This window comes from Nicotiana tabacum, chromosome 13 (assembly GCF_000715075.1).
Source record: "Nicotiana tabacum cultivar K326 chromosome 13, ASM71507v2, whole genome shotgun sequence".
NCBI lineage: Eukaryota > Viridiplantae > Streptophyta > Magnoliopsida > Solanales > Solanaceae > Nicotiana > Nicotiana tabacum.
Window position 1 is genome coordinate 105908217 of NC_134092.1, and position 26683 is coordinate 105934899.

The 26683-nt window shown below is 37.8% G+C and overlaps 1 protein-coding gene across 2 annotated transcripts in view; it reads right to left on the reverse strand.

Annotated features, from left to right (window-relative positions):
* Window positions 1-332: 332 nt before the first annotated feature.
* The window catches only part of LOC107787584 (uncharacterized), a 52445-nt gene continuing 26094 nt past the window's right edge, over window positions 333-26683 (reverse strand). The window contains exons 1-5 of one of the 2 annotated variants that reach the window (XM_016609175.2): window positions 7031-7526; window positions 2389-4088; window positions 1613-1813; window positions 1380-1531; window positions 333-1294 (exon numbers count right to left, since the gene is read on the reverse strand). In XM_016609175.2, the coding sequence (XP_016464661.2) occupies window positions 878-1294; window positions 1380-1531; window positions 1613-1813; window positions 2389-4048 (2430 nt within the window). In that variant the 5' untranslated portion in view covers window positions 4049-4088; window positions 7031-7526 and the 3' untranslated portion in view covers window positions 333-877. Of the gene's footprint in view, window positions 1295-1379; window positions 1532-1612; window positions 1814-2388; window positions 4089-7030; window positions 7527-26683 lie in introns of those variants that run through there. The other variant, XM_075228275.1, reaches the window with a different exon arrangement.

Here is a 26683-nt window from a genome sequence, read left to right on the forward strand (position 1 = left end):
ATATTTGTGACAATTTCAATAAGTCTACTTTAAGTTATACTGATTAAGTAACTAAAATAGTATGGTATAAATTTTTTAAACCCCTACCCCTAGCCGTGAGGGGAAAAAGTTATTGATATGTTTTATGAAAATCATCTCATATAGTTGGTACCTATAATTTATAAGATTACTTGAATTGATACAGGAGCTTTATAACGGTCACTTCTTTTCTTTTACAAAAAATAAATTCAATAAAAGCCCCTAGCTGCATATTTTTTTCAGATTGATAAGCCCCATAGCATATTCATTAGCATATTCGTACAGTAAGAGACTCTAATAATAGTTCAGTCCGCTAAAACCAAACTCACGTTGATTGTTTTACTGACTACCAATAGAAGTCATGTTTGATAACAAGTAGACAAATAGAGGCAATCAGATGCCTAGGTAGTGAATAGCAAAAAGAATCCTCGTCAACATCTGAGCAAAATTATATCAAAAGGACTGCACTCTAACAAAGTACACCCCAGAAACCAAGGTTCTGCTCTAAACTACAACAGTAATTATAATTCCAGAGATAACTCCGCAAGTTTCCCATTCGACGAGACAACAGATGCAAATATTCTAAGCTCGCAAGAACTGGGGATCTGATTCGGTGAAGAAACACAATGAGCTTTATAAGAATGTCCTTGCACGAAAAGCTATCACGGAGCCAAGGCAACACTTGCAAAAGACAACTGTCATCGAACTAGCTTCTCCAGCAACCAAACCAGAGCTTCCTACGTGCAAGACCTGCAGACCTGCAAAGATGCAATAATATGATACTCTCTTACCATTATCTTAGTGTAAGACTGATCCATGAGAAACCGAAGATGAGCTTAGGATAAATTATAGCCTAATTCTACTGCTTGATAATCTTCCCTTGTGCCTTCAATTTTTCTGCAACTTGTTCATCAGACAAAGGCAAATAGTAAATGCGAGGTGTTGCCTTTGTCTTTCTAAAGAGATCATCCAGAGTGACAATTGGAGGGTCGAGTTTCTCAGGAAGTGGAGGTGGTGGAAGTTTCTCCGGTTGAAGTTGCTTGTTCTGCATCTGTTGCCTTGGTGATGGTTGGGGCTGGGCAGAAGGTGGGGCCGCAGCCGGGATTGTGTTCACAGGAGTTGCATGAGTTGAAGGAGATTGAGGTGGTGCTTCAACCTTATCTTTCACTCCCTGGGGATCAACAAACTCAGCAACAAGTAGCTTTCCTCCATGTGGAGGCCATTGCAGATTGTATACAGCATTTCGAGTTTCTATAGCTTCTTCTACAGATGAAAACTGCACAAAATTCGACAGCAAGTTAAAATTCACCAAGACAAACATGTAGGAGGAAGAGAGAGAACCTAAAAAATAAAGTGCTTACAGAAACAAAGCAGTGGGTCTTAATAGCGTCCATCCAGAAATTTGTCACAGTACCCGTCTTGCTAAGTAGCTCTTGCACCGCTTTCAAGGTGAAAGGCCGCAGAAAATTCTCGATCAAGAGAGAATTAGTAGGCACTTTCGATGATGGAGGAACTGTTACAACCAACATAATAACATTATCCACCATATACATCCAGAATATACTCATTTCACCATCAATAAGTGGCAACTCACCCACACGTTCTTTTGGTGGTTCCTCCTTGGCCACTGAATCAGATCTAGAGAAACTGCGTCTGAAAGTGGGCTGGAAAAAATCCTTGGGGGTAGTTGAGGCCACAGCATCACCTTTCTTGTTCTCAGGAACTTTAAGATCTTCTGAATTCCATTTACGCTGCCTCTTTACAATATCATTGCTCCCAGCTGCTGTTCCTTGATCTACAGCATTACATAGAAGATAAGATTGGGGGCAGATCTAAGAAATTTTTAGAGCAATGATGTAAACAATAAGTGTCATTTATTTGATTCCCATAAAATAGCAAATGGCACTTAATCGGAACTGCATTGTCAGAAGACATTAGGAGGAATGAAATGTGAATACATGTGTGTTCCTTGAAAAAGGAGCAACTGGTATATGCATAAAGCCTACAGCGAATGTTTCTCCAATCTCTGTACTCATTCTTTACACTCTAAGTATCTGCTAATAGTCAGTAAAATTACAGCTAATAAGATTCTTGTGACACTTTAGCAACCAGAATCCAAAAAAAGAAAATAGTGAATACAGAGGTGTTCCTTGAAAAAGGAGCGACTGCAATATGCATAAAGCCTACAGGGAATGCTTCTCCAATCTCTGTACTCATTCTTTCCACTCTTAAGTATCCGCTAATAGCCAGTAAAATTAGAGCAAATAAGATTCTTGTGGCACTTTAGCAATCAGAATCCACAAAAAGAAAACTGTAAAGCCATAACAAAGTGGTAAAGCATAGCGAAACGAATTCTTGCAGAAAAATTACCATGAGGTTTTCTTTTCATAGACTGCACAATGGGACCATCGTCTACAACATTGGTATCTATATGGGCAACTGACCTAGCATCATCCACAGAAGCAACAGATCCTACCTCCCTACTTGTGTTCACTTCAATTTCTTTCTTTCCATCTATTTTTTTCACCGAGTCCAACTTAGAATCAGCTAATTTACCCTCTGAAACATCCTCCTCAGTGGAATCATCACCAGGACTCCGGTCTAATTGCAACTTCTCTGCAGAATCCCCATTGCCATCAGTCTTCATTAGATCAACATATTTATCGTTTTCGTTGCCTGGTTCTTCTACAGATACTTTCTTGTCATGTGGCTCTTCAACATCCATAGGTTGTGATTTTCCATCACCAGGGTCAACACTGCTTGATGATAGCTGCACACTATCAGGTTTAACATCTAATTCTATTTTGACATCATGAGCGATTACGTTATCCATCAGTTCTATTTTTTCATCAATTGAGACATCAGCGGAAACAGAATCAGATTTTACTTGAAACCCTAAAACAGGGCTGAGCTCAGATACCTGAGTTTCCAGATCGGATGAACTGACATTTGTCTCATCCACTGAAGAATTTGAAATGTGATTCTCCAGCTGCGCTTTTATATCCTCACTCTCATTCTGGATTTCATATTTTTGTGAGTCTTGTCCACTTAAAGCTGTGACAGACTCTACACTCACATCGACAGGATCACTGGTTTGCACAACACTAACTTCAGGATATTTATCATTTTCGTTGCCTGGTTCTTCTGTAGACATTTTCTTGTCATGTGGTTCCTCAACATCCATAGTATGCGATTTTGCATCATCAGGGACATCACTGCTCGAGAATAGCTTCACCATCTCAGGTTTAACATCTAATTCTAATTTGAAATCATTAGCTATTACATTATCCTTCAGTTCTGTTTTTCCATCAATTGAGACATCAGTGGAAACAAAATCAGAGTTTACTTGGAACCCTAAAACAGGGCTGATCTCAGATACCTGACTTTCCAGAATGGATGAACTGACATTTTCCTCCACTAGTAAAGAATTTGAAATGGGATTCTCCAGCTGCTCTTTTAAATCCCCACTCTCATTCTTGGTTTCATATTTTTGCGAGCCTTGTCCACTTAAAGCTGTAGCAGACTCAACACTCACACTGACAGGTTCACTGGTTTGCACAACACTAACTTCAGCTATCTGGTCCTCTTTGGTTGGAGCACTGGTTTCCGCATCAGCAATTTGGGCTACCAGATCCTTTTCAACCATAGTAGAAATAGCACCACCAACCGGCTCCTCAATTGAGAAATTCCCTTCATCCAATTGCACTCTGTTTTCAGCTGCATCGATCTCGCTCATTTTCTCATCCGCTTTCTTATCTGTCGTATTATCAGCATCAAAATTATCATTAGGATTATCTGCATCAACGGACTCAGCCATTTCTTCGTCTGGCCCGGGCGTGGAATCACCACCATTCTCAGACTTAGAATGATCAGCATCCTGCTCTTGGAGGATTGCTTCAGCTAATCGCCTTACCAACTCTTGCTTCAACCCCTTTATGGGTAGCTTACGTCTCTTAAGCTCTTCTCTTAGCTCTGTAACCTTCAACTGATCAATTGGTCGATTATCAATAATGGGATACGGCGACGACATTCTGTTTCTTCCAGATATTAGGTTTATTCAAAAATGGTACCTGGTCGAACCATCAAGAAGTCAACGAGAAGGAAAACACATCCAAATGTAAATGTAAGAGCACTCAAAAAGTAGAACACATCAACATTTTGGAGTCTGAAACTAACAGATACTGTAATGATTAAGTAGGCTCATTAGACTGCAGAGACCATCTTACACTACAGCAACGTAAGGCCTAAGGTCTACTAAAAGAGAGAAATCAGCAGCAGAAAATAATGCAAACCTTAGCTCTAAAAGGATATACATAGGCCAATAACTTTTCTACCCCAGCTCATTTCTCACATACGACAAATGCAGAAAACAATGAAGCTTATTCGGAACGTGGCATGCTTAAGATAAAGAAGGAAGCAAGAGGATATATTAAGAGAAGGTCAAAAACCAACCACTCTCCAATATGAAAACAAAACGCCTTTATGACGAGAAAAGTAAACATAAAGCCTGCCCCCTCCTTAGAGAAACAGATTTATCAAGGATTCTAAAAATATCAGTTCCATGAAAGTTCTTTTTTAAACAAAAATGAATCAATCCTAAATTAGCTGAGGTCCGCTACTATGAATCCTCCATATATTATGAGAGTGAATATTACTTCTGCCTATAATACAACATGGGTAACACTGTTTTTTCACAAATACAATGTGGTGATACTCACAGGTAAATGTATCAACTAAGCATAATAATCCAATATAAAAGAGAGAAAATTACTTCTGCCACTGATATAAATTTTTTCAATAAATACAATGTGGTGATATCCCCGTGGAGTTTTGGAAGAGTGCGGGCAAGGCAGGCTTGGAATGGCTCACTAGGTTATTTAATGCCATTTTTAGAACGAAGAAGATGCCTGAAGAGTGGAGGTGGAACACGATAGTTCCTGTATACAAGAACAAGGGTGATATCCAAAATTGCAATAACTATCGGGGTATCAAGCTGCTTAGCCATACTATGAAAGTCTGGGAGAGTGGTAGAACTAAGGGTGAGGAGGAGTGTATCTATTTCCGAGAACCAGTTTGGATTTATGTCGGGGCGTTCGACTACGGAAGTCATCCACCTTGTTAGGAGATTGATGGAGCAGTATAGGGAGAGAAAGAACTTGCATATGGTGTTTATCGACTTAAAAAAGGCGTACGATAAAGTTCCGAGGGAGATTTTGTGGAAATGTTTGGAGGCTAGAGGTGTACATGTTGCCTACGTTAGGTTGATCAAGGACATGTATGATGGAGCAAAGACCCGAGTGAGGACGGTGGGTGGGGACTCGGACCATTTTCTGGTTATGATGGGGTTGCATCAGGGGTCGGCACTCAACCCTTTTTTGTTTGCTCTGGTGATGGACGTACTGACGCGTCACATCCAAGGGGAGGTGTCGTGGTGCATGCTATTTGCAGATGATATTGTATTCATTGACAAGACGCGAGACGATGTGAACGCGCAATTAGAGGTATGGAGGCAGACCCTGGAATCTAAAGGTTTCAAGTTGAGCAAGACCAAGACAGAATACTTGGAGTGTAAGTTCAGTGGCGAGACTGAAGGAGGGGAAGGGGAGGTGAGGCTGGACTCGCAGGTCATCCCTAGGAGAGGGAGTTTTAAGTACCTTGGGTTTATTATTCAGGGGATGGGGAGATTGGTGAAGATGTCACACATCGTATTGGGGCGGGATGGATGAAATAGAGACTCGCTTCAGGTGTTTTGTGTGATAAGAAGATACCACCGAAACTTAAGGGTAAGTTCTACATAGTGGTGGTCAGACCAACGATGTTGTATGGGGCTAAGTGTTAGCCAGTCAAGATAGCTCATGTCCAGAAGAAGGTAGCAGATATGAGGATGTTGAGATGGATGTGCGGGCACACCAGGTTAGATAGGATCAGAAATGAGGTTATTCGCGACAAGGTGGGTGTGGCTCCTATTGAGGACAAGATTGAGGAAGCGCGACTTAGATTGTTTGGTCATGTGAAGAGGAGGAGCACAAACGCCCTGGCGAGGAGGTGTGAGAGGTTGACATTGGAGGGCCTACGGAGAGGTAGAGGTAGGCCAAAGAAGAGGTGGGGAGAGGTGATTCGGCAAGACATGGCACAACTTTAGCCGACCGAGGACATGACCCTTGATAGAAAGGTATGGAGGTCAAGGATTAGGGTAGTAGAGTAGGTAGTCTAGAGAGTTCATAATAGAAGTATTGGCACACAGTCTCGCTTTCTGTTGGTAGTAGGTTTTTATGTTGCCTAACCGTTGTTTTCTTTCATTGTTGATCACCTTACTGTCTTGTTATTTTTATTCTGCTTTTATATGGCTTTTTGGTATTGTTCCTTGTCTATATTTTCTTTAATGTGGTGCTTATGCTTTCCTGAGCTGAGGGTCTATTGGAAACAACCTCTCTATCCTCACAAGGTAGGGGCAGTGTTGTCAAAGGCGCGCTTAAGCCCTGAAGCGAGGCTCAAAATATATTGAGCGCTTCACCTCGCTTTGTGGACGCTTCAGTGTTGCATAAAGGTTCTAAGGCATGCTTTTCCTTGCCAATGAGTGTAATCCTGAAAAGGCGACACTAAATAATTGATATTTCACTTTATCGTAATCTTTTTTCAATTTCTTTGTCCATATATTTATTTTTCATGCTTACATATACATACTTTTACTTTTTCTCCAGTTGCGCCTTTTTTCATTAAATCCCACCCTTTATTTGCGCTTAAAGCCTCAACAGACCTTAGAGCTTTTTTGCGCTTTTCGCCTTTGATAACACCGGGTAGGGGTAAGGTCTGCGTACACACTACCCTCCCCATACCCAACGGTGTGGTATAATACTGGGTATGTTGTTGTTGTAAATACAATGTGGTGATACTTATAGGTAAATGCATCAATTAAACATAAATAAACCTTGCAAGGAAGCACAATTAAAAAAAAAATGAAATGGGAATTCATAGTCTACTGCTAAACAATTAAAAAAGAAAAAAAACTAACCTTGTAAATTAGGGCTCAGAGGCTTGTATCACTTTTATGAGTATCAAAACCCTAGTTACACCGTAAACACATAAAACCGAGCATCATCAGATTAGAAACATCGAAAATTCAGAAACAAAACAACAAATGAAGAAACTTTAAAAGAAAAACAAAATCAAAACAATTACTAAAAGGAATATTTGAAACCAAAAAGGGGCTACGGGAAACTTTTCTAAGGGCGGTGACGTCAATTCAATTTCCTGTTGAAACAGTGAGGATCTAAATTAGAGATTAGGTGTTTGGGATTGGAAATTGTTGATGAAAAGAAGTGATTTTTCTTGTTTAGGGTTATTGTTACGAGTGTACCGCGAAGAAGAACGGAGAGAAAGATTGCGTGTGACGACTGACGAGTGGACGGCAGAAGAAGATTGAGATCGACAGTCTATGATTCCTATATTACCCTTACTTTTTAACCAAAATTACTGCTAGATGGGCTTTTTCATCAATGGACTCGCCACTCTTAGGCCATTAATTTCTCTTGTTTCGTAAAAATTTCCTCCGGAAGCCACTTGGGATTTGGCATGCATCACAACTATGTCCAACTATTGACATAAAAAAAACCAACATTCTAGGATTTGGCATATACTAGCCTAAAGTTATTCTCTATCTTTTATTGATTCAACCATCATCCTAAAAATAAACTCCATCAAAATTATTTTCCTTAAAAATAGCAAAAAATATTTAAAATCTTCTCTCTCTTCTCTCATAACAATCATCATCCTATAAATTAGGTTCAATTTCCTTCGTTGGTATCCGAAAAAACTCCCAAATATTTTTTAATTATTTTTTTAGTTTTTTATTTGTATATCCAGATATATATAACACAATAATAATTATATTATTTATATATCACAATATATAACATAATAATAATGTGTATATCAAAAAGAGTATATTAAAATTTTATTTTCCTTCTTTGTATAACACATTTAAGATTGAAAACTCAAGTTCAAGATGACTCCACGTGTGTATCTCCTATTGTATCCCATGTATATCGCTATGTACATCAGTGTTATCTCATGTATACCATGTGTATCTATGTATATCCATGAAACTTTATGTTATATATACGAGATACAATGTGATATACATGGGAGTCCATAAAAATATTGTGTTGTATACATGACATACAAAGTGATATACACTGACGTCCTTAAAAATCTGTGTGTGATATACACTGATATACACGATATACAACGTGATATACACGTATCGCAGTTGGATATTTAGGTCTGATTTTTTTACCTGAAACCAATCTAAATCACTTCTAATCTTGCTCAATTTTTGTATATAGCCTTGTTTATGTATTTTTCAACCAATTTCAATCACACACACTCATTCAATCCAACCAAAAAAAAAAGAGAGAGAAGAAAAACAAAGTTGAAATGTATTTTTTCTCTCTTAGTTTTTACTTTTAATTTTCTCTAATGCGAGATCAACCTTACATTTTCATCCCACTGATTTTTTTGCATAATTTACAAGAATTTTTGCTAAACTATGAGATCGAAAGAGAAGAGATAGAAGAAGAAATACAAGGAGAGAAGGGGGAGGGGGAGTAGTGAACAAGAAGAGAAGTAAGCAGCGAATAGGGGGAAGCAGACGGTTTGAGGCCAATTGTTTAAGAGAGAATATAAAAAAGAGTACTTTTTTTTTAGGATTTAGCTATATAATGCCAATTGTTTGGGGTTATTTTTGCCAAACCTAATATAAGGCTAAAAAATTATCAATTCATGTTATGTGTTGTCACCTAGTGCCATTTTATCAAGCCAATTTGCTAGTACGGGAATCCACTTTCAACCTGCTATTTAACGTAGAAATAGTTAGTAAATAGTTAGTAACCTGCTTAAACTAAAAATAGTTAGTAAATTTTATATTATATATTTTATGTTAAATCTTCTAAATGTGATCCCTTTAATGTATCCCCTGTTTTATTAATTGTGTGCACAGCTGGCCATATTATGGATAAAGGGGATCTCAAAAGACTTTCTTGCCCTTCGAAGTAAGTTTGGCCAAACCTAATAGTTACCTATCTTTGTGGAGTCACATTCGTTTATAATTTCTGTTCATCTAAATAGTGATCTTCGGCCTGTCAATAGATTCTCTGAGATAGAATTTTATTTTTTTTACTATGTTAATTCGTTTAACGCAATACCATGAATTTAACTGCAATAAAGTGAGAGAAGAACGTGAGAAAGACTAGGCATGTTGAATTTTGCTAGTCATAACATATGAAATGGAGCACTTTGCTTTTTCCTTCTTCATCTTCTTTAGTTGTGCTGCCATGAGTATCACCTGAGTTGAATCAGCCGCAGAGCTGCTCATCTTCGATAAATTAACTCTGATACTGTTGATTTCATCATTGGACAAAGTTATGTATACTCTTTGGGATTAAGGTAGTAGTTAGCACTCTTAATTGTTGGTTTATTTTTTCAAAGATAATATTGTCACGGTGTCTGTTGGACTCGTCATATGAGATAAATTTAATTTCAGTCATGAAAAAAATATTGGACATATAGCAGTGGTATCTTCAGACACATGGGTCTGAAGTTGGATATTGTAAAACCCAATGGCGTAGCCAAAAATTCCGTCAAGGGTGTTCAAACTTTAAATAAGTCAATAATTATTTTTGCCAATGAATAGTGTACTAAATTTTAGATCAAACTAAGCAACATTTGGCCAAACAATTAAAAAAAAAAATAGAACTATAATTTTATAAATCAAAATTAAAATAATAAAAAGACAACATTAGAAACTTTACTAATAAAAGTAAGCATAAAACCAAAGGAAAAAGAGAGTTGAGAGAATTTGTAGTTTGTGGAGAGCTTTTATTGATGAATTTTTATAGAGTTTAACTTTTAAATTATAAAATTTATGTACGAAATAACTTATAGTTAAAAAAAAATCCTTATAAGATTAGTTGTTTAACAAGTTTTAAGATTTATTTTATTAGAAATTTTTTTAGATTGAACAAAAATCAAATAGACCACACATGGTGGTCTCCGTTTAGTTTTGGCATATAAAATGGGCAGAATTTTGAACCCGTGAACAACATACCCTGAACCATTTGACTGCCTCACTCAACTATGTTAAGGGTGTTCAAAATGTAATATATATATATATATATATATATATATATAACCATATAAAGTAGTATTTAACCTATATAAAGAGTATACTTTTTCGTACGCTTGGAGTGCGCTTGACCACCCTGAGCATAGGGTGGCTATGCCACCGGTCAAGCTTAACTTTAGACCCAAACGTCTAAATTCATAGTCAAATTTTGGAAGTTCATACTCAAATTTCTGAAGTTCAAATACCAAAATGTCTTAAGTTTACTTAAGTTCATACCAAAATATCTGAAGTTCAAATAACAAATTTCTAAGTTTATACAAAAAATCTGAAGTTCATACCTTAGACTATTAGATGCATATTTTTCCCATAATTTTTTGGTTTGAATAAAGTAGTGGTCATATACACTGACCATGGCTTTTGTGTGATCATGATAAATTAGTGAATCGGTTCAAAACATGACATAGCTTTTCCAATTGAAAAACGAAGAAGCTTTCTGCTCACACATTGCTTTTATAGTTAATATATGTAGGTTTCCTTCTCTTCGCTTGTACATTTTTTGTTTTATTTTATGTTGTTATGAATTGGTAATGTCAAAATTGTGCTCCCGTGGACTTTCACTGTATGGATTTGTCGGAATTTATACCCACTTAAGGCCTAAGGGTATTTTAGTCTAAATGTTAATTACAACAACAATAACAATCCCATAAGTGAGTTTTGGGAAGGATAGAATGCACCCAGACCTTACCCATATCCCGAAAGGATAGATATGCTATTTACGAGAGGCCCTCAGCTCAAAACGACAAAAATAGACAATAAAATATGTGACAACAATAAAAATCAGAAAGATAATATAAGCATCGTAGGAAACAGAAAATGGATGAAAAAGTAATAACAACAATAAGTAATAGAGCCACCATACTATGAAAGGAAAAAAAAGTGCGGATACAAACTTAATTACACCACCAGAAACCCAAAGACAACACTCTAACAGGCTAGCCCCACCCCCAATACGAAGGAAGAAAAACGCTCGACTCCCTCCTAACCCTAAACCTAATGCTCGACCTCGACACCTTCCGATCTAGAGTCATGTCCTCGAAAATCTGAAGTCGCGTCATGTCCTGCCTGATCACCTCACCCAAATACTTCTTAGGCCTCCATCTACCTCTTCTCATACCCGTCAAAGCCAACTGCTCACACCTCCTAACCGAGGCATCTTGACTTCTCCTCCGCACGTGCCCGAACCATCTAAGTCTCGCTTCCCGCATCTTGTCGTCTATGGGAGTCACGCCCACCTTCTCCCGAATATCTTCATTCCTAATCTTATCCAGTCTAGTGTGCCCACACATCCATCTCAGCATCCTTATCTCTGCTACTTTCATCTTCTGGATATGAGAATTCTTGACTAGCCAACACCAAACCCCATATAACATGGCCGGTCTAACTACCGCTCGATAAAACTTGCCCTTAAGTTTCGGTGGCACCTTTTTGTCACACAAGACTCCAGACGTTAACCTTCATTTTATCCACCCCACCCCAATACGATGTGTGACATCCTCGTCAATCTCCTCATTCCCTGGATAAGTGACCCAAGATACTTGAAATTTCCCCTCTTCGAAATGACTTGTGAGTCAAGTTTGACGTCCAAATTTACTTCTCCCTCGCGTCACTGAACTTGCACTCCAGATATTCTGTCTAAATATTAATTACTTATTAAAAATTGGTATAAGGTAAACAATTTTTAAGAACTGGGTGTAGGTTAAACAATGGTATTAATATTGGGTATCCGTGCACTTTTGCCTTTCGTAAAAATTTCATGGGAACCAATTCGCAATGCTGACAACGCTATTATTTTTAGGGCAAGTTATATAATTCGCAATGCTGACAACCTATTATTTTTAGGCAAATACATATTTGCTTGACCGCCAAAACTACTCACATTTGCTACCCAAATATACAAAAATATACATTGGTTATATATATATTACGGATTATTAATTTTGGGAGTAACTATACTATGTAGTTCTTTTATTATTTTTAATTGCAGCATAGGAGGAAGAAGAATATTTTAATTAATCTTAGCCTTTAAATATTTTAGTGGACATGTGGCTCCAGTCTAGCTTCCTATTGAAAAGTAATAAAGGATGTATTAATAGATTTTATACGAGTATTTGAATAGTGCCAGATACATAATCGATAGAAATATTTTAGATGTGATCTAGCAATAAATTTAGGCAACCTGATATTATAGAGATAAAATCTAAGTTGATTTTAAACTCTTTAATATTACGAACCATAAATATAACACTGTTGTCTTTAATATGGAGTTATTAATCTCCCAGAAATAGTAAAATAATTCAAGACTATACATCCTAGAATTCTAAAATGCATATTAATGCCTCCTCCATTTTAAGCACCTTTTTAATTAAATTTTCGCAAATCATTTTATAGCTTATAAAAGAATGAAATGAGTATTATACATCTTAATCTGAGCTTCAATTTCTGGCACTACGTTCCCACACCTTTTTCCTTTTGCTTTTAGATTATTTTGTAAGTTAATCGACAAATACCGAAGCTTATAAGTTTTCTAGCAATTGGTTAAGTGTTAAAACAACCAAAAAAAATCAAGATTCTTTAGGTATTTCAAATCAAATCACAAATAAGTTGGACGGATCGCGAATAAATTTTGATCAATTTATTTAGTTGTCTAATGCTATTTGCATGGAAATTCTTTACTGATTGCATAGACTACTCACTAAGTTAACATATTGGTTGGAGCAAGTGAAGTAAACAAAAGATCAACCATTACTTGGTTGTTTTTCCCAATTGAAAAAGAAGTGCTAAAGAAAACATCCAGAACATTATAGTACAATGAATACCAAATTAATTTGCTATGCTATGCATGGGTTCTTCTTGCTCTTCCCTACCCAGGCATCTGATTGCCTCTATTTGTCTCCTAGACTGTTTCACTGACTTGTAAAAGGAGACTGACTTTATATTTTGATAACAACCTTAAGTCTGATTTGGTGAACTGAACTATTATTAGAAGTGTGTTACTCTACTGTAAAAGTTATTATTTACAATCCCACCTGTCACGACCCAAATTTTCCTCCGTAGGATGTCGTGATGACACCTAGTTTCTAAGATTAGGTAAGCCTAACAAACATGTGAAATATAACTGAATTAACAAATACTCAAAAAAATTAATAAGGAAAACTCCACAGCTCAGCATATATAATTTTTCCCAAAACCTGGTGATATCGAGTCACAAGCTCTACAACGGTGTCGTAATCATCCCTATACAATTGTATCTAATAAAAGAAGGAAGATATAGAAATAGATAGAGGGTGACTCCGAGGCAGTGACGGATACATGTGGTAGCAAACGGGTTCAACTGAACCCGCTTCATCAAAAAATAATACTGTGTATATGTATAAATTAGGATTAAAGCTGCATAAATTTTGTATAAATATTTTATTTGAACACACTTGACAACTATTATTTTACGACTAAAGTTATGTACTTCTAAGATTGAACCCGTTTGCACAAAATTCTAGGTCTGCCATTGCTCCGAGGCCTGCCGACGCCGACAGGTGTACCTTGAAGTCTCCAAATACGAACTCAACTCACTGATGCCTGGACTGGAAGGAGGTACCTGGATCTGCACAAAATGTTGTGCAGAAGCGTAGTATGAGTACACCACAACGGTACCCAGGAAGTGCCAAGCATAACCTCGGTAGAGTAATGACGAGGTCAGGTCATGGCCCTACTGGAATAAATAAGAAACATGATGAATAATTTAACGGTAAAATAATAATGACAATAGAAATGAAACAAGTAAGGAATATGCCAAAATAACTACAATGAATCAAGGCAAATAATTCATCACTGAAGAAAACAAGAAATAGTAAGTCAAGGAAACAAAACAACCAAACACAAGTGACGTAATAGAGAAGTACCAACAAGAGTCACTACCGAGGTACCGCCTCGTAGTCTCAAATCACAAAAGTAATCCACAATCTTTCCTTATATAACTATGGGAGCCTTGCATTTAGTATTGAAAATTATTTTTCCGAAATAGCTTCCCGTATTTTAGCTCACCTTATCACACCGCGTGGCTTCTAGTAGTTCCCCTACTAGCCACGTGTATCAAGCCCACCTTATCTCACCGCATGCGTTTTAACCCCAAAATCGTATACTACCGCATGCATATCAATATCGCAATGTATCACAAATTGCACCTTAAGTGCCAATATCACAACTTGCCAAAGAAAGCAACAATAATAGTATTTTTACAATAAAGAGTTCATGGCTCAACCACAATATGCACAAGAGTCTCAACAATAACAACCGAAAGTGAGTAACTCAACAGAATAGTATTTCACAACTTAACACTTTGCCTCAATGTGAATCACAACCTTTATAACTCAATACCAGTTTCATCAACGAGATATTCCAAGAATAACAACTTCAAGTAAAGAATTCACGGTTAAATAATGAATAAGGAATAGAGGAAACAACAACAACTTCAACTAAACATGTAGGGCAATTAACAAGTGGGAGATGAGACAAGTAAAGCATGTGAAGATAGCCTAGAAATGATGATTATAACATGTTAAGGTAACTCAATTAAGGCATAAAAGGAATCTACATAGCTAAAATCGGTAAATTTCAATATTTAGCCCGTGCACACACTCGTCACCTTGTGTACACGACTTTCACACACCACAGTTATCACAAACAACACCAATCCTAAGGGAAATTCCCCTCCCCTAGGAAATTCCCCCCTTACCTCAAAACACACTAACTCAATCCACTAGTAGGCCTTTCTTTCGTTTATCCAACTCCGAACGGCTCGAATCTACCAAAAAAACTTTATACCATAAATATAAATTATAGGAAACTATTTCGAATCATAAAGTTATGATCTTTGCAAAGAAATAAAAAGTCAACCCAAGCCTGTGTCTCGGAACCCGACCAAAATTACAAAATCCGAACACCATTTGATAACGAGTCCAACCATACAAGAATTACTCAAATTCGACCTCAAATCATCTTTCAAAACCCCAAAATTTAGTCTAGGAAGTTTTCACAATTCCCCCCCAAATTTTCAACTCAAATCACTAATTAGATGATAAAAATAATAATAGATTCATGAAATATATCTAATCCGATTTAGAATCACTTACCCCAACAATATTTTTGAAAAATCCTCGAAATATCACCTCACACCGAGCTCTCTAGGTCCAAATTATGAAAAATGAGATGAAACCCACGTTTTGAAACTTAAATTCCGCTGCCCACTCGCCTTCTATCGCGGACAAAGACTCGCGATCACATAGAGTAATTCTCCCCAGCTCGAATAAGTGCACTTCGCAATCACGTGAAATCTACCGCGAACACGATGAATAAGCTACCTCCCCTACGTGACCGCGTCCAAGGCCACGCGAACGTGTAGCACAAGCCTGCCTCAGCCCCTAGCCTCGCCTTCCTTATACGCAAACGCGATCTACCCAACGTGTTCGCGATGAACAAACTTAGCACACTTCGCGATCGAATAAACCGTCTCGCGATCGCATAGAACAAATTTCACCAGTCGCCAAACAACTCTTTGCGATCATGAACCTCCACTCGCGATCGCCTACAAGGAAACCTGCACTAGAAGTGTTACATCACGTACTTTTGTACGTGCTGTTTGTCGTAAGATAATCGACAAAAGTTCAAGGACAAGACTATTTTTGAGGTTATAAGTATTTATGCTATTTATAACAAGTGATAAGTAAGTGTCATGAAGGTCAGAGGGTAAACAAATCAAAGAAAGCGAGTTTCGTTGATGTTTGACATTTTAGAATAAAATATGGTCCTAGCTATAATACCCCGTATTTATGGATCAGTGCTATACAATATACCATATGACCATAATAGTAAAATATATTATAGTAAAATACATGAAGTATATTAGTATTTAAGTGAAATGAGACCTAGAAATTAATTATATGGCTAATTGGTTAAATATTGAATTTTAGTGGAAGATTAATAGATTAATTAGTGAATAATTACTATGTGGACATGATTCACATGGGTTAGGAATAGGTCCAGCCAAGGGATGGAGACATGAATGCACAAGGTGGAGGGGACACCTATTTTGTCTATAAAAGTTACATGTGTACTTAAAAAGGTGTGTTGACATCTTACTAAAAAGGATGACCTATGATTGGCGCATGTATAAGTAAAGTTACTACTTAATAAATTTAGATGACTTTCTTAACTTTTCATTTAAGTAAGATACTTGCTCAAAACATGAATGGAGATACAGACCTTACTAACGTAATATTTCAAGGGATTAAGGCCATTCATGAGGTTATAGAGGATTTGTGACTATGTTATTGTAAGACCCCATAAATTTAACAACCTTGATACTGTTAGATACATTTTGATATGGTATTTATTTTTTAGTGAAACATTTTTTGTAAAATGTTTGAAAAATATAATTTTATATAGTTATTAATATTACTACTTCCGAATATGCTTTAAATTATACACATAATATGAGAAAATTTATGGAATTTTCTTTATTGTAAAGATAGAAGTTATTTTCTCACAAGAAAAGAAGGTTATGTTTTTACCATTTTAAGAATTAAGCGTACGAAAATTTGAACTCTTTACACGAGATTAGCAAAATTAGAAGTTGATAAAATATATGTATTTTTTACATGGATATTTTAATGAAATAATAGTGTATGTATTGATTTTATGGTACCATAATTTATTAATATTTTAATATTTTAATAATAATACTTTAAGATGAGGACGAGATCTCTAAGGTTTCTTGATATTATCCATGGTAGTTCACGTGATAGTGTCTATTCAATTAGACATCCATATATTATTATATTAATAAAATTATTAGAGGAGTCAAATAACCATGTGAGTGCATATAAGAGGGATTATTATAAAAATATATATTATTGTATATTTTATTAGATGACCATGTGTCATCAATTAAGGAAAGAGTGGAAGGGGGAGGATCCCACGTGTAAGAAGGAGATATATATATATATATATATATATATATGTATGTATGTATGTATGTATGTATGTATGTATGTATGTATGTATGTATGTATGTATGTATGTATGTATGTATGTATGTATTTTAGGAAGTGACGAGCTTAAGGAATGCATATGCAGTACTTAATATTAGGTAGTGAAAACATGAGTTTATGGAGGCATCACCTTTTAATTTGATCTTCTTCTATTCAACTCAATATTTTATGATTTGAGATATAGTAGCAACACTGTTTCCTCTCCAACATAGCAATAGCATTCTCTTTCCATTTATAGCAGCAACACGAAGTCATCCAAAGTTGGATTTGAGGTATGTCAAGGCTAATCCTTTCTTCTCTTGGCATGATCCAAGCATTAAATGTCCATTTGCTTTCATTTTGGCAAAAGCTACTTATAATATTTACACTTCATTTTGTGCGGAGAATGAATTAACAACGTTCAACATCTTTTTGGTTAATGATTAATTCTTTCATTTGGGGAATTCATGCCAACACCTCGAGGATACGTTATTTTAGAATAAATATGATATTGGCATGTCTACGTTGGGCCATGACAATATGTAACATATGACTAATATCCTTTATAAGATTTATGAGCGGACATTTGGAAGAAGTTGGTGATATAGTGATATAAACACTCTCTTTGGACACTTCTTATGAGAAAGAATTGCAGCAAATATGATCCCCTTATCACTTTAGCTAAATATGGTGTTTCATAAATAAAACTAGGCAACAACTATTTTGGTTCCTTCATTTTCACGAGAAGTAGAAAAATTTGAAGCAACCTTTCATCTTTGGAAATTATACATAGCAGCAGTACTACATCACAAGGGATATAGCATCAATGTGAATTCATATTGTAGTAGCATCAATGTGAATTGGAAATTTATGGAAGAAGAGTGTAATCTTTCTCAAAGACAATATATGGGTTTTGCGCACCACCTCGATCTCGTTATTTAGTTTTGGCTTATTGGTTAATCCGGGTTTTCTTCAATGTGAAGTAAGGTGGAATAAGAGTATTTCTTGGCAAATAAGGTAAGAATATTCCTCTCCATGATATATTTAAATCCATCTAGGTCATGACTAAATTGTGGAATGAGAATTATGGAATTAATAGCGAAAAATCATATTTTGACATTGTTGTTATTGTGTTGGCTATTCGGTAATGTTCGAAGTTGTGTTGTGGCTGTAAATCATTGGAGTAACTTGGATATATAGTTGTAGTTGTCGTTGATATATGTTTTGAAGGAAAGAAATATTGGAGAAGTATGTTTGATAATCGTAGTCGAGCTTGCCGCTCGTTGTATCATAGTTTGGGTTGTAAAACTTGTTGTGAGAGTTGCTAGTTGTGTTGTCGTATTACCTTGACTATGGTAGGATTTAGGTAATGATAATAACCGGAGAAATCATGTCCATTTCATTGTAGTATAGGTTACCTTCCGTTATGCGATTAAGAGAATTGTTCGTATGGTTGACAATAGTATTACTCTTGTTATTGCATAGATCGTGAAGTGGATACGAGTTGAGCTCTTGAGCCAGTGGGTTAAGACTAGGTATGTTCAGGATATCCTTCTTTTCTTTTGGCATGATCCACACGATATAAATAAAACGAGCAAACACATAACTTTCATAAATGTCTCTATTCATAGAAGCACTAGGGGTGCCTATGTTCTTGATTTCCTATGTGTCTTATTATTATATCGTCTGTTCATGGGTCTCAGAAAATACGTAAGTTAATAAAGTTTATTTCATGATATTAATTGAAGGCATAATAATTTTATGATATTCCGAGAGATCTTATTGACTTACTTCTCATGCATTGCATTCATTTATACATGTACATTGACCCATGACCAGATGGCGTTATATACGCATATATATGTATATTATATGTATATATGAAGAAAGGTTACGGCGTTATATACGCACCACCACCTGATCAGTTGGTATACGTGGATAATTTTGCCCACAGAGGCCGAGATGATATGATGGGATGCCATCAGAGACTTGATGATGTTATGTACGCATATACATATACATGATATGACATTTATACGCATATGTATGACATTATAAATATTTCATGATTTACAGAGCTATCCAGACTTACAGGTTGAGTCATTTATTCCATGCTTCTTTCATGTCCTTTATATACTGATTTACATGTCTTACATACTCGGTACATTATTCGTACTGTTGTCCTTTTGTTGTGGACGTTGCACTCATGCCTGCAGGTATAGATAATCAGTTTGACTAGCCCTTATAGTAGACGAGGTTAGCATTTAGCGAAGGATCAGTAAAACTCCACTTTATTCGGAGTGCAGCCGAGTCTGTAGGTCATCGTGTTAGAGTTTTGCTACAGACTTATGGGCAGGCCGGGTCCATGTCCCGACCATGTTTTGATGTCAAATACTCTTAGAGGATTTGTAGACACAGGTTCATCATGTACAGTATGTCAGAGGCCTTGACGGCCCATATGTATTCACGTTTTAAGTACGATGGTTCGCTGATACAACATTTGCCCACTTATAGTTATACATTATGAGTCGTGTCCATGTTGGCCCATGATAGTTGCAGAAGAAAAAAAATGAGTTACAGAGTGGTTCGCTCGGGCCAGTACGGCACCGGGTGCCAGCCACGCGGCCCACATCTCCGCAGGTTGGGGCGTGACAAAAAGATTCAGCAGTCTTCAAGGTTCCGAAATGCGCCGAACATGATCTGAATTACACCCGAGGTCCCCGTGACCTCAACCAAATATACCAACAAGTACTAAAACATCATACGAACACGCTCGAAACATCAAATCACATCAAAGAACACTAGAACCACGAATCGCACATCGATTCAAGCCTAATGAACTTATAAACTTTCGAATTTCAAAACTAATGCTGATTCATACCAAAATAACTCAGATTGACTTCAAATTTTTCAAATAAGTCATAAATGACATGACATACCTATTTCAACTTTCGGAATTAAAATCTGACCCTGGTATCAATAAAGCCAACTCTCGGTCAAACTTTCCAATATTCCAAACCTTCAATTTTCTAACTTTCGCCAATTCACGCCGAAATGACCTATGGACCTCCAAGTCAACATTCGAACACGCTCATAAGTCTAAAATTACCATAAGGAGCTACTGAAATCGTTAAAACTCCATTCTGGAGTCATCTTCACAAAAGTCAAACTACGATCAACTCTATCAACTTTAGACTCCAACTTAGGGACTATATGGCCCATTTCACTCCGAAACTCAACCGAAACCAAAATCAAACACCTCAGCAAGTTACATAACCACAATATAACATATATGAGGCAATAAATAGGGGATTTGGGCTGAAATGCTCAAAACGATCGGCCGGGTCGTGACATCCTCCCCCTCTTAAAACAAGCGTTCGTCCTCGAACGAGTATAGAGGCATACCTGAAGTAATGAAAAGATAAGGATAACGTCTACGCATATCATGCTCAGTCTCCCAAGTTGCCTCCTCGACTGGCTGACCCCTCCACTGGACCTTCAGTGAAGCAGTGTTCTCAGACCTCAACTTTCGGACCCGCCTATCCAAAATGGCCACCAGCTCCTCAATATAAGACAAATCCTTCCAACTGGACTAATCTAAAGTCTAACACATGAGACGGATTGTCGTGATACTTCCATAGCATAGAAACATAGAATACTGGATGAACTGCAGCTAGACTAGGTGGCAGTGAAAGCTTGTAGTCCACCTCTCCGATCCGATCGATCGATCGAGAATCTGAAAATATCGATATACCTATGGCTCAACTTGCCCTTTTTCCCGAACCTCATAACACCCTTTATGGGCAAAACCTGGAGCAAGACCCGCTCCCCAACCATGAATGCAACGTCGCAAACCTTCCGGTCCGCATAATCTTCTGTCTAGATTGGGCTATACGAAGTCGATCTTGAATCAATTTAACCTTTTCCAAATCATCCTGAACCAAGTATGTACCCAATAGTCTAGCCTCATCCGGCTCAAACCAACCCACCGGAGATCGATACCGCCTCCCATACAAGGCCTCACACGGAGCCATCTGAATGCTCGACTGGTAATTGTTGTTGTAGGCAAACTCCATAAGCAGCAAGTAATGATCCCATGAACCCCCAAACTCCATCACACATGCACGAAGCATAGCCTCCAATATATGAAGAGTGCTCTCGTGATGTCCGTCTGTCTGAGGGTGAAATGTTGTACTCGAATCAACCTACATGCCTAACTCACATTGTACGTCCCTCCAGAATCGCGATGTAAATTGCGTACCCTGGTCAGAGATGATGGATACCGGCACGCTATGAAGTTGGACAATCTCGCGAATATAAACGTGAGCGAGCTGCTCTGAAGAATAAGTAGTCACCACTGGAATGAAATGAGCTGACTTGATCAACCTATCCACAATCACCCATACTACATCAAACCTCCTCAGAGTCTGTGGGAGCCCAACAACAAAATCCATAATAACCCGTTCCCATTTCCAATCTCTAGCCTCTGAAGCAATCCACCTGGCTGCTGATCCTCATACTTCACCTACAAACAATTTAGGCTCTGAGCTACATACTCCACTACTCCTAGCTATATACTCCACTATGTCTTTCTTCATCCTCATCCACCAGTAGTGCTGCCTCAAGTCCTGATACATCTTAGTGGCACCCGGATGAATGGAGTACAGTTAACTGTGGGCCTCCCGAAGAATCAACTCACGCAAACCATCTACATTGGGAACACATAGCCTGCCCTGCATCCGTAACACACAGTATCTCCAGTAGTGACCTCCTTGTCATCGTCCTGATGAACCGTGTCTTTGAGGACAAACAAATGGGGGTCGTCATACTGACGCTCTCTGATACGATCATATAGGGAAGACCTAGAAACCACACAATCCAAAATTTGACTCGGCTCCAAAATATCCAATCTAACAAACTGGTTGGCCAAGGCCTGAACATCTAATGCTAATAGCCTCTCTGATGCCGGTAGATTTGCTAAACCGCCCAAGATTTTTGCCTTTTGACTCAAGGCATCGACCACCACATTGGCTTTCCCGGGATGATATAGAATGGTGATATCATAGTCCTTAAGCAACTCTAACCATCTTCGCTGATGCAAGTTAAGATCTTTCTGTTTGAACAAATGTTGTATACGCCGGTGGTCGGTATAGACCTCACAAGGGACACCATAAAAATAGTGCTGCCAAATCTTCAAGGTATGAACAATAGCTGCTAACTCAAGGTCGTGGACAAAATAGTTCTTCTTATGTACCTTCAACTGTCTAGATGCGTAGGCAATCACCTTACCATCTTGAATCAACATCGTGCCAATGCCAACACGCGACACATTACAGTACAAAGTGTAAGACCCCGAACCCGTAGGCAACACCAACACTGGGGTTGTAGTCAAAGTAGTCTTGAGCTTTTGAAAGCTCTCCTCACACTCCTCGGTCTATATGAACGGAGCACCCTTCTGGGTTAATCGGGTCATATATTTAGCAATAGATTAGAAACCCTCTACGAATCGAAGGTAATACCCTGTCAAACCAAGAAACCTCTGGATCTCAGTAGCTCAAGACGGTTTGGGATAACTCTGCACTGCTTCAATCTTCTTTGTATCTACATTGATCCCCTCACTCGACACTACATGACCCCAAAACGACACTGAATCAAGCCAGAATTCATACTTTAAAAAATTTGCATACAACTTCATTTCACTCGAGGTTTAGAGCACGGTCCTCAGGTGCTGCTCATGATCCTCTCGGCTCCGGGAGTACACCAAGATGTCGTCAATAAACACAATGATGAATGAGTCAAGATAGGGCTAGAGTACACTTTTCATCAAGTGCATGAATACTGCTATCACGACTAGGATGTCGTGACGACACCTAGTCTCTAAGACTAGGTAAGCCTAACACTTAGTGAGTCTATAGAAGAATTTGACCAAGAATTAATAATTAGGAAATAGAACCTCTATACAAAACTTACAATCCCAAAACTGGTAGTACAAGTCATAAGCTCTACTAAGTTTGCTAGAAAGCCCTCTAAATACAACTATTTTGAAATAGAGATAAAACAGTGCAAGTACTATATTAGGAGGTGACTCCGAAGCCTGCAAACATATCAGGAGGTTTACCTTGAGTCTCCACAACAAGATCCGTACAACTAGCTAGCGATCGACTGACTCCAAAAACCTGGATCTGTACAAAAATATGCAGAAGCGTAGTATGAGTATACCACATCGGTACCCAGTAAGTATCAAGACTAATCTCAGTGGAGTAGTGACGAGGGACAGTCAAGACACCTACCATACTAAACAACCTGAACACGTATGAAGGTGAACTAACATAGACAATGTTAATATAAAGTTAAGCAGGATAAGGAATACAAATTAATACCTGCAATGATACACTAGTAAAAAATTTTTTTAACAGGACACAGTCAGGTAATAATGCTGTAGAATAATCTGAACAGAGTCTAAATCCGGTGAAAAACAAATAAAGAAAAGACAAGTAGCAACTTGATAAGAATAACAGCTTTAGCACCAATAATCACTTGGCATCTTGTGCCCTCATTACAACTGATAACCGCGTGGACGACACACGTGCCAATAGAACCAATCTCACATATAAGACAAGTAGACGAAGTACGTACAAATGATCGGTAGTATCAGTGTTCCTCTTCTTAAACCGATACAATGATAAAGTACGTGTATGCTTGTGCAAGTGTTCTACCATAACTCAAGTCAACAAGTAAGAGTAGAGACAATGAATGGCACATAAGAAGCGATTACCACGAAATTTACACGGTATAACTCACACAGGGTAGACACACCACTTCACAAATAATAACAATAACACTATCCCCAGGCCATCACAAGTCATCACAAATCAATCCCCGACATAGCCCACCTTGTCTCGCCACATGCGCAATAATAAAGTAAATGCCCGCCTTGTCTTGCCGCACGCGCATAATAATGTTCCCACCTTATCTCGCCACATGCGCAAACCCATATATATATAGCCCGCCTTGTCACGCCGCATGTACATATATCAATAGTAATAACAACATGACAGAAACCTCGTGCAAACACCTGAACAAAAACTCCAACAATATCACATTCCAAAAACACAACATCATAATAGAATGACTTTCACAACATGTGCCCATATTCCACAACATTTCATCTAAATAGTGTCAATACCACAACCGGGCATAGCCCTCGGCTCAACAAACTAAGTACAATAACAACAACAATAACAACACGAGAATGCGACAAGTAAATCAACTCAAGAGATTTGGATCACAAAGAAGCGGTAGAACGAGCTCATAAAGAATAAACACACTATGGAATACTAGCCTTAATAAGAATGGCTCAACAAGGGAGAAATACTATGTAACCAATTATTCTAAATAAGGATGAGGCAACTACGACAAAGGATAACTAAACTTCATTTAGGGTTGAGCAATTACGAAGAGATAATAATAATTTCAATTAAGGATAAGCAATTAGGAAAGGATATCATAGAAATCGAAGAGACAACAACTTCAGTTAAGACACACAAGAGTCAAATAGGAAATAAGGGTTGAGCATGAAGTAATTAATTTCAATTAAGACCCGTAGAGGTAAAACTAGTAAATGGGGAACTTAACATAACAAAAAATCTTCAAATCTTATGAACATAAGAACCTAAGAGCCCTAAAAGGCCAACTTTCCACAAATAAGCCCGGCACGTACTCGTCACCTAGTGTACACAGACTTCACATGACACAATTTGCACCAAAGACTCAATACCTAAGGGGTAGTTTCCTCCACACAAAGTTAAGCAAAATACTTACCTCAAACACGCTCAATCAATCAATTAGTAGGACTTTCCTCAATTTCCAACTTCGAACGACTTGAATCTAGCCAAAACAATTTAATACTATAATTATAACTATATGAAACTAATTTAAATAATGAAATAGTGATCTTAGTTGGCTAAGAATTGAAAAATCGCTCCAAAGAGTCAACCCAGGCCCGCGTCTTGAAACCCGACCAGAATTACAAAAATCGATTCACCCATTCGATATCGAGTTCAACCATACCAAAATTATCAATTTTTTACCTCAATTCGTCCTTCAAATCATCATTTTACATTTTGAAAGATTTTACAAATTTTTCCCAAATTTCCAACTTAATTCACTAATTAACTGATGAAAATAGCAATGTATTAATGAAATATAACAAGATTCAGGTAGAGAACACTTACCCCAATGAGTTGCTTGAAATACCCACGAAAAAGCTCCCAAATCCGAGGTCTACAACTCAAAATATTAAGAACATGGCCAAACCCTCGACTTATATGATTATGCCCAGGACTTCCGCATTTGCGGACAAGGAAGCGCATCTGCGCTCTAGCAATTGCGAGATAAATCTCGCATTTGCGATGAAAGGCAGCCCGGCAAAGGACCACACTTGCAAAACTTTACGTCGCATTTGCAACTGCGCAGAAGCGTAAATGAAGCCGCAGAAGCGAGGCCCATCGCACGTGCGATCTTCTAGCCGCAGAAGAGGCATCGCGCCTGCGTGAAAATGTCCGCAGAAGTGGCAAGACATGGCCATTGCCATTGTTGCAGAAGCGACCAGAATACCGCAAGCACATGCGGTCAAAATTTCGCAGGTGCGATTGCACCAGGTTCTTCCCAGAACCAGGTTCATTCAACATGCTCTAAACGGTCTGAATCTCGTCTGAAACTCACCCGAGCCACTCGGGACCCCGTAAAAATATACCAACCAGTCCCGTAACATAATACGGACCCCCTCGAGGTCTCAAATCACAACAAACAACGTCGGAACTATGGATCGCACCATGAATCGAACTTATGAAAATTCGAATATTCCAACTTTTAAAACTCATGCCGAAACACATCAAATCAACCCGGAACGACGTCAAAATTTGCATGCAAGATCCAAATGACATAATAGAGCTATTCCAACTCTCGGAATTGCATTCCGAACCCAATATCATCAAAGTCAACTCTCGGTCAAACCCCTCAACATTCCAACAACCTCAACTTTTCAATTTGTTGCCGAAATGCTTCAAATTACCCTACAGACCTCCAAATCCAAATCCGGACACACGCCTAAGTCCAAATCACCATACGAAACTATTGGAATCATAAAAATTCCATTCCGGAGTTGTCTACAAAAAAGTCAAATTCCGGTCAACTCTTGCTGCTTAATATTCTAAAACACGAATCCTTCTACCACATCAAATCCAGAATCATCTGAAGTCCAAACTCGACAATGCATACATGCCATAACACATAATATGGAGGTGCTCAAAACCTTAAGCCACTGAACAGAGCGCTAATACTCGAAATGAACGGTCGGGTCATTACATTCTCCCCCTCTTAAACAAACGTTCGTCCTCGAACGTGCCAAGAATCATCTAGAAGTCATCCAATCACTGAATGTATTAATCCTACATACACT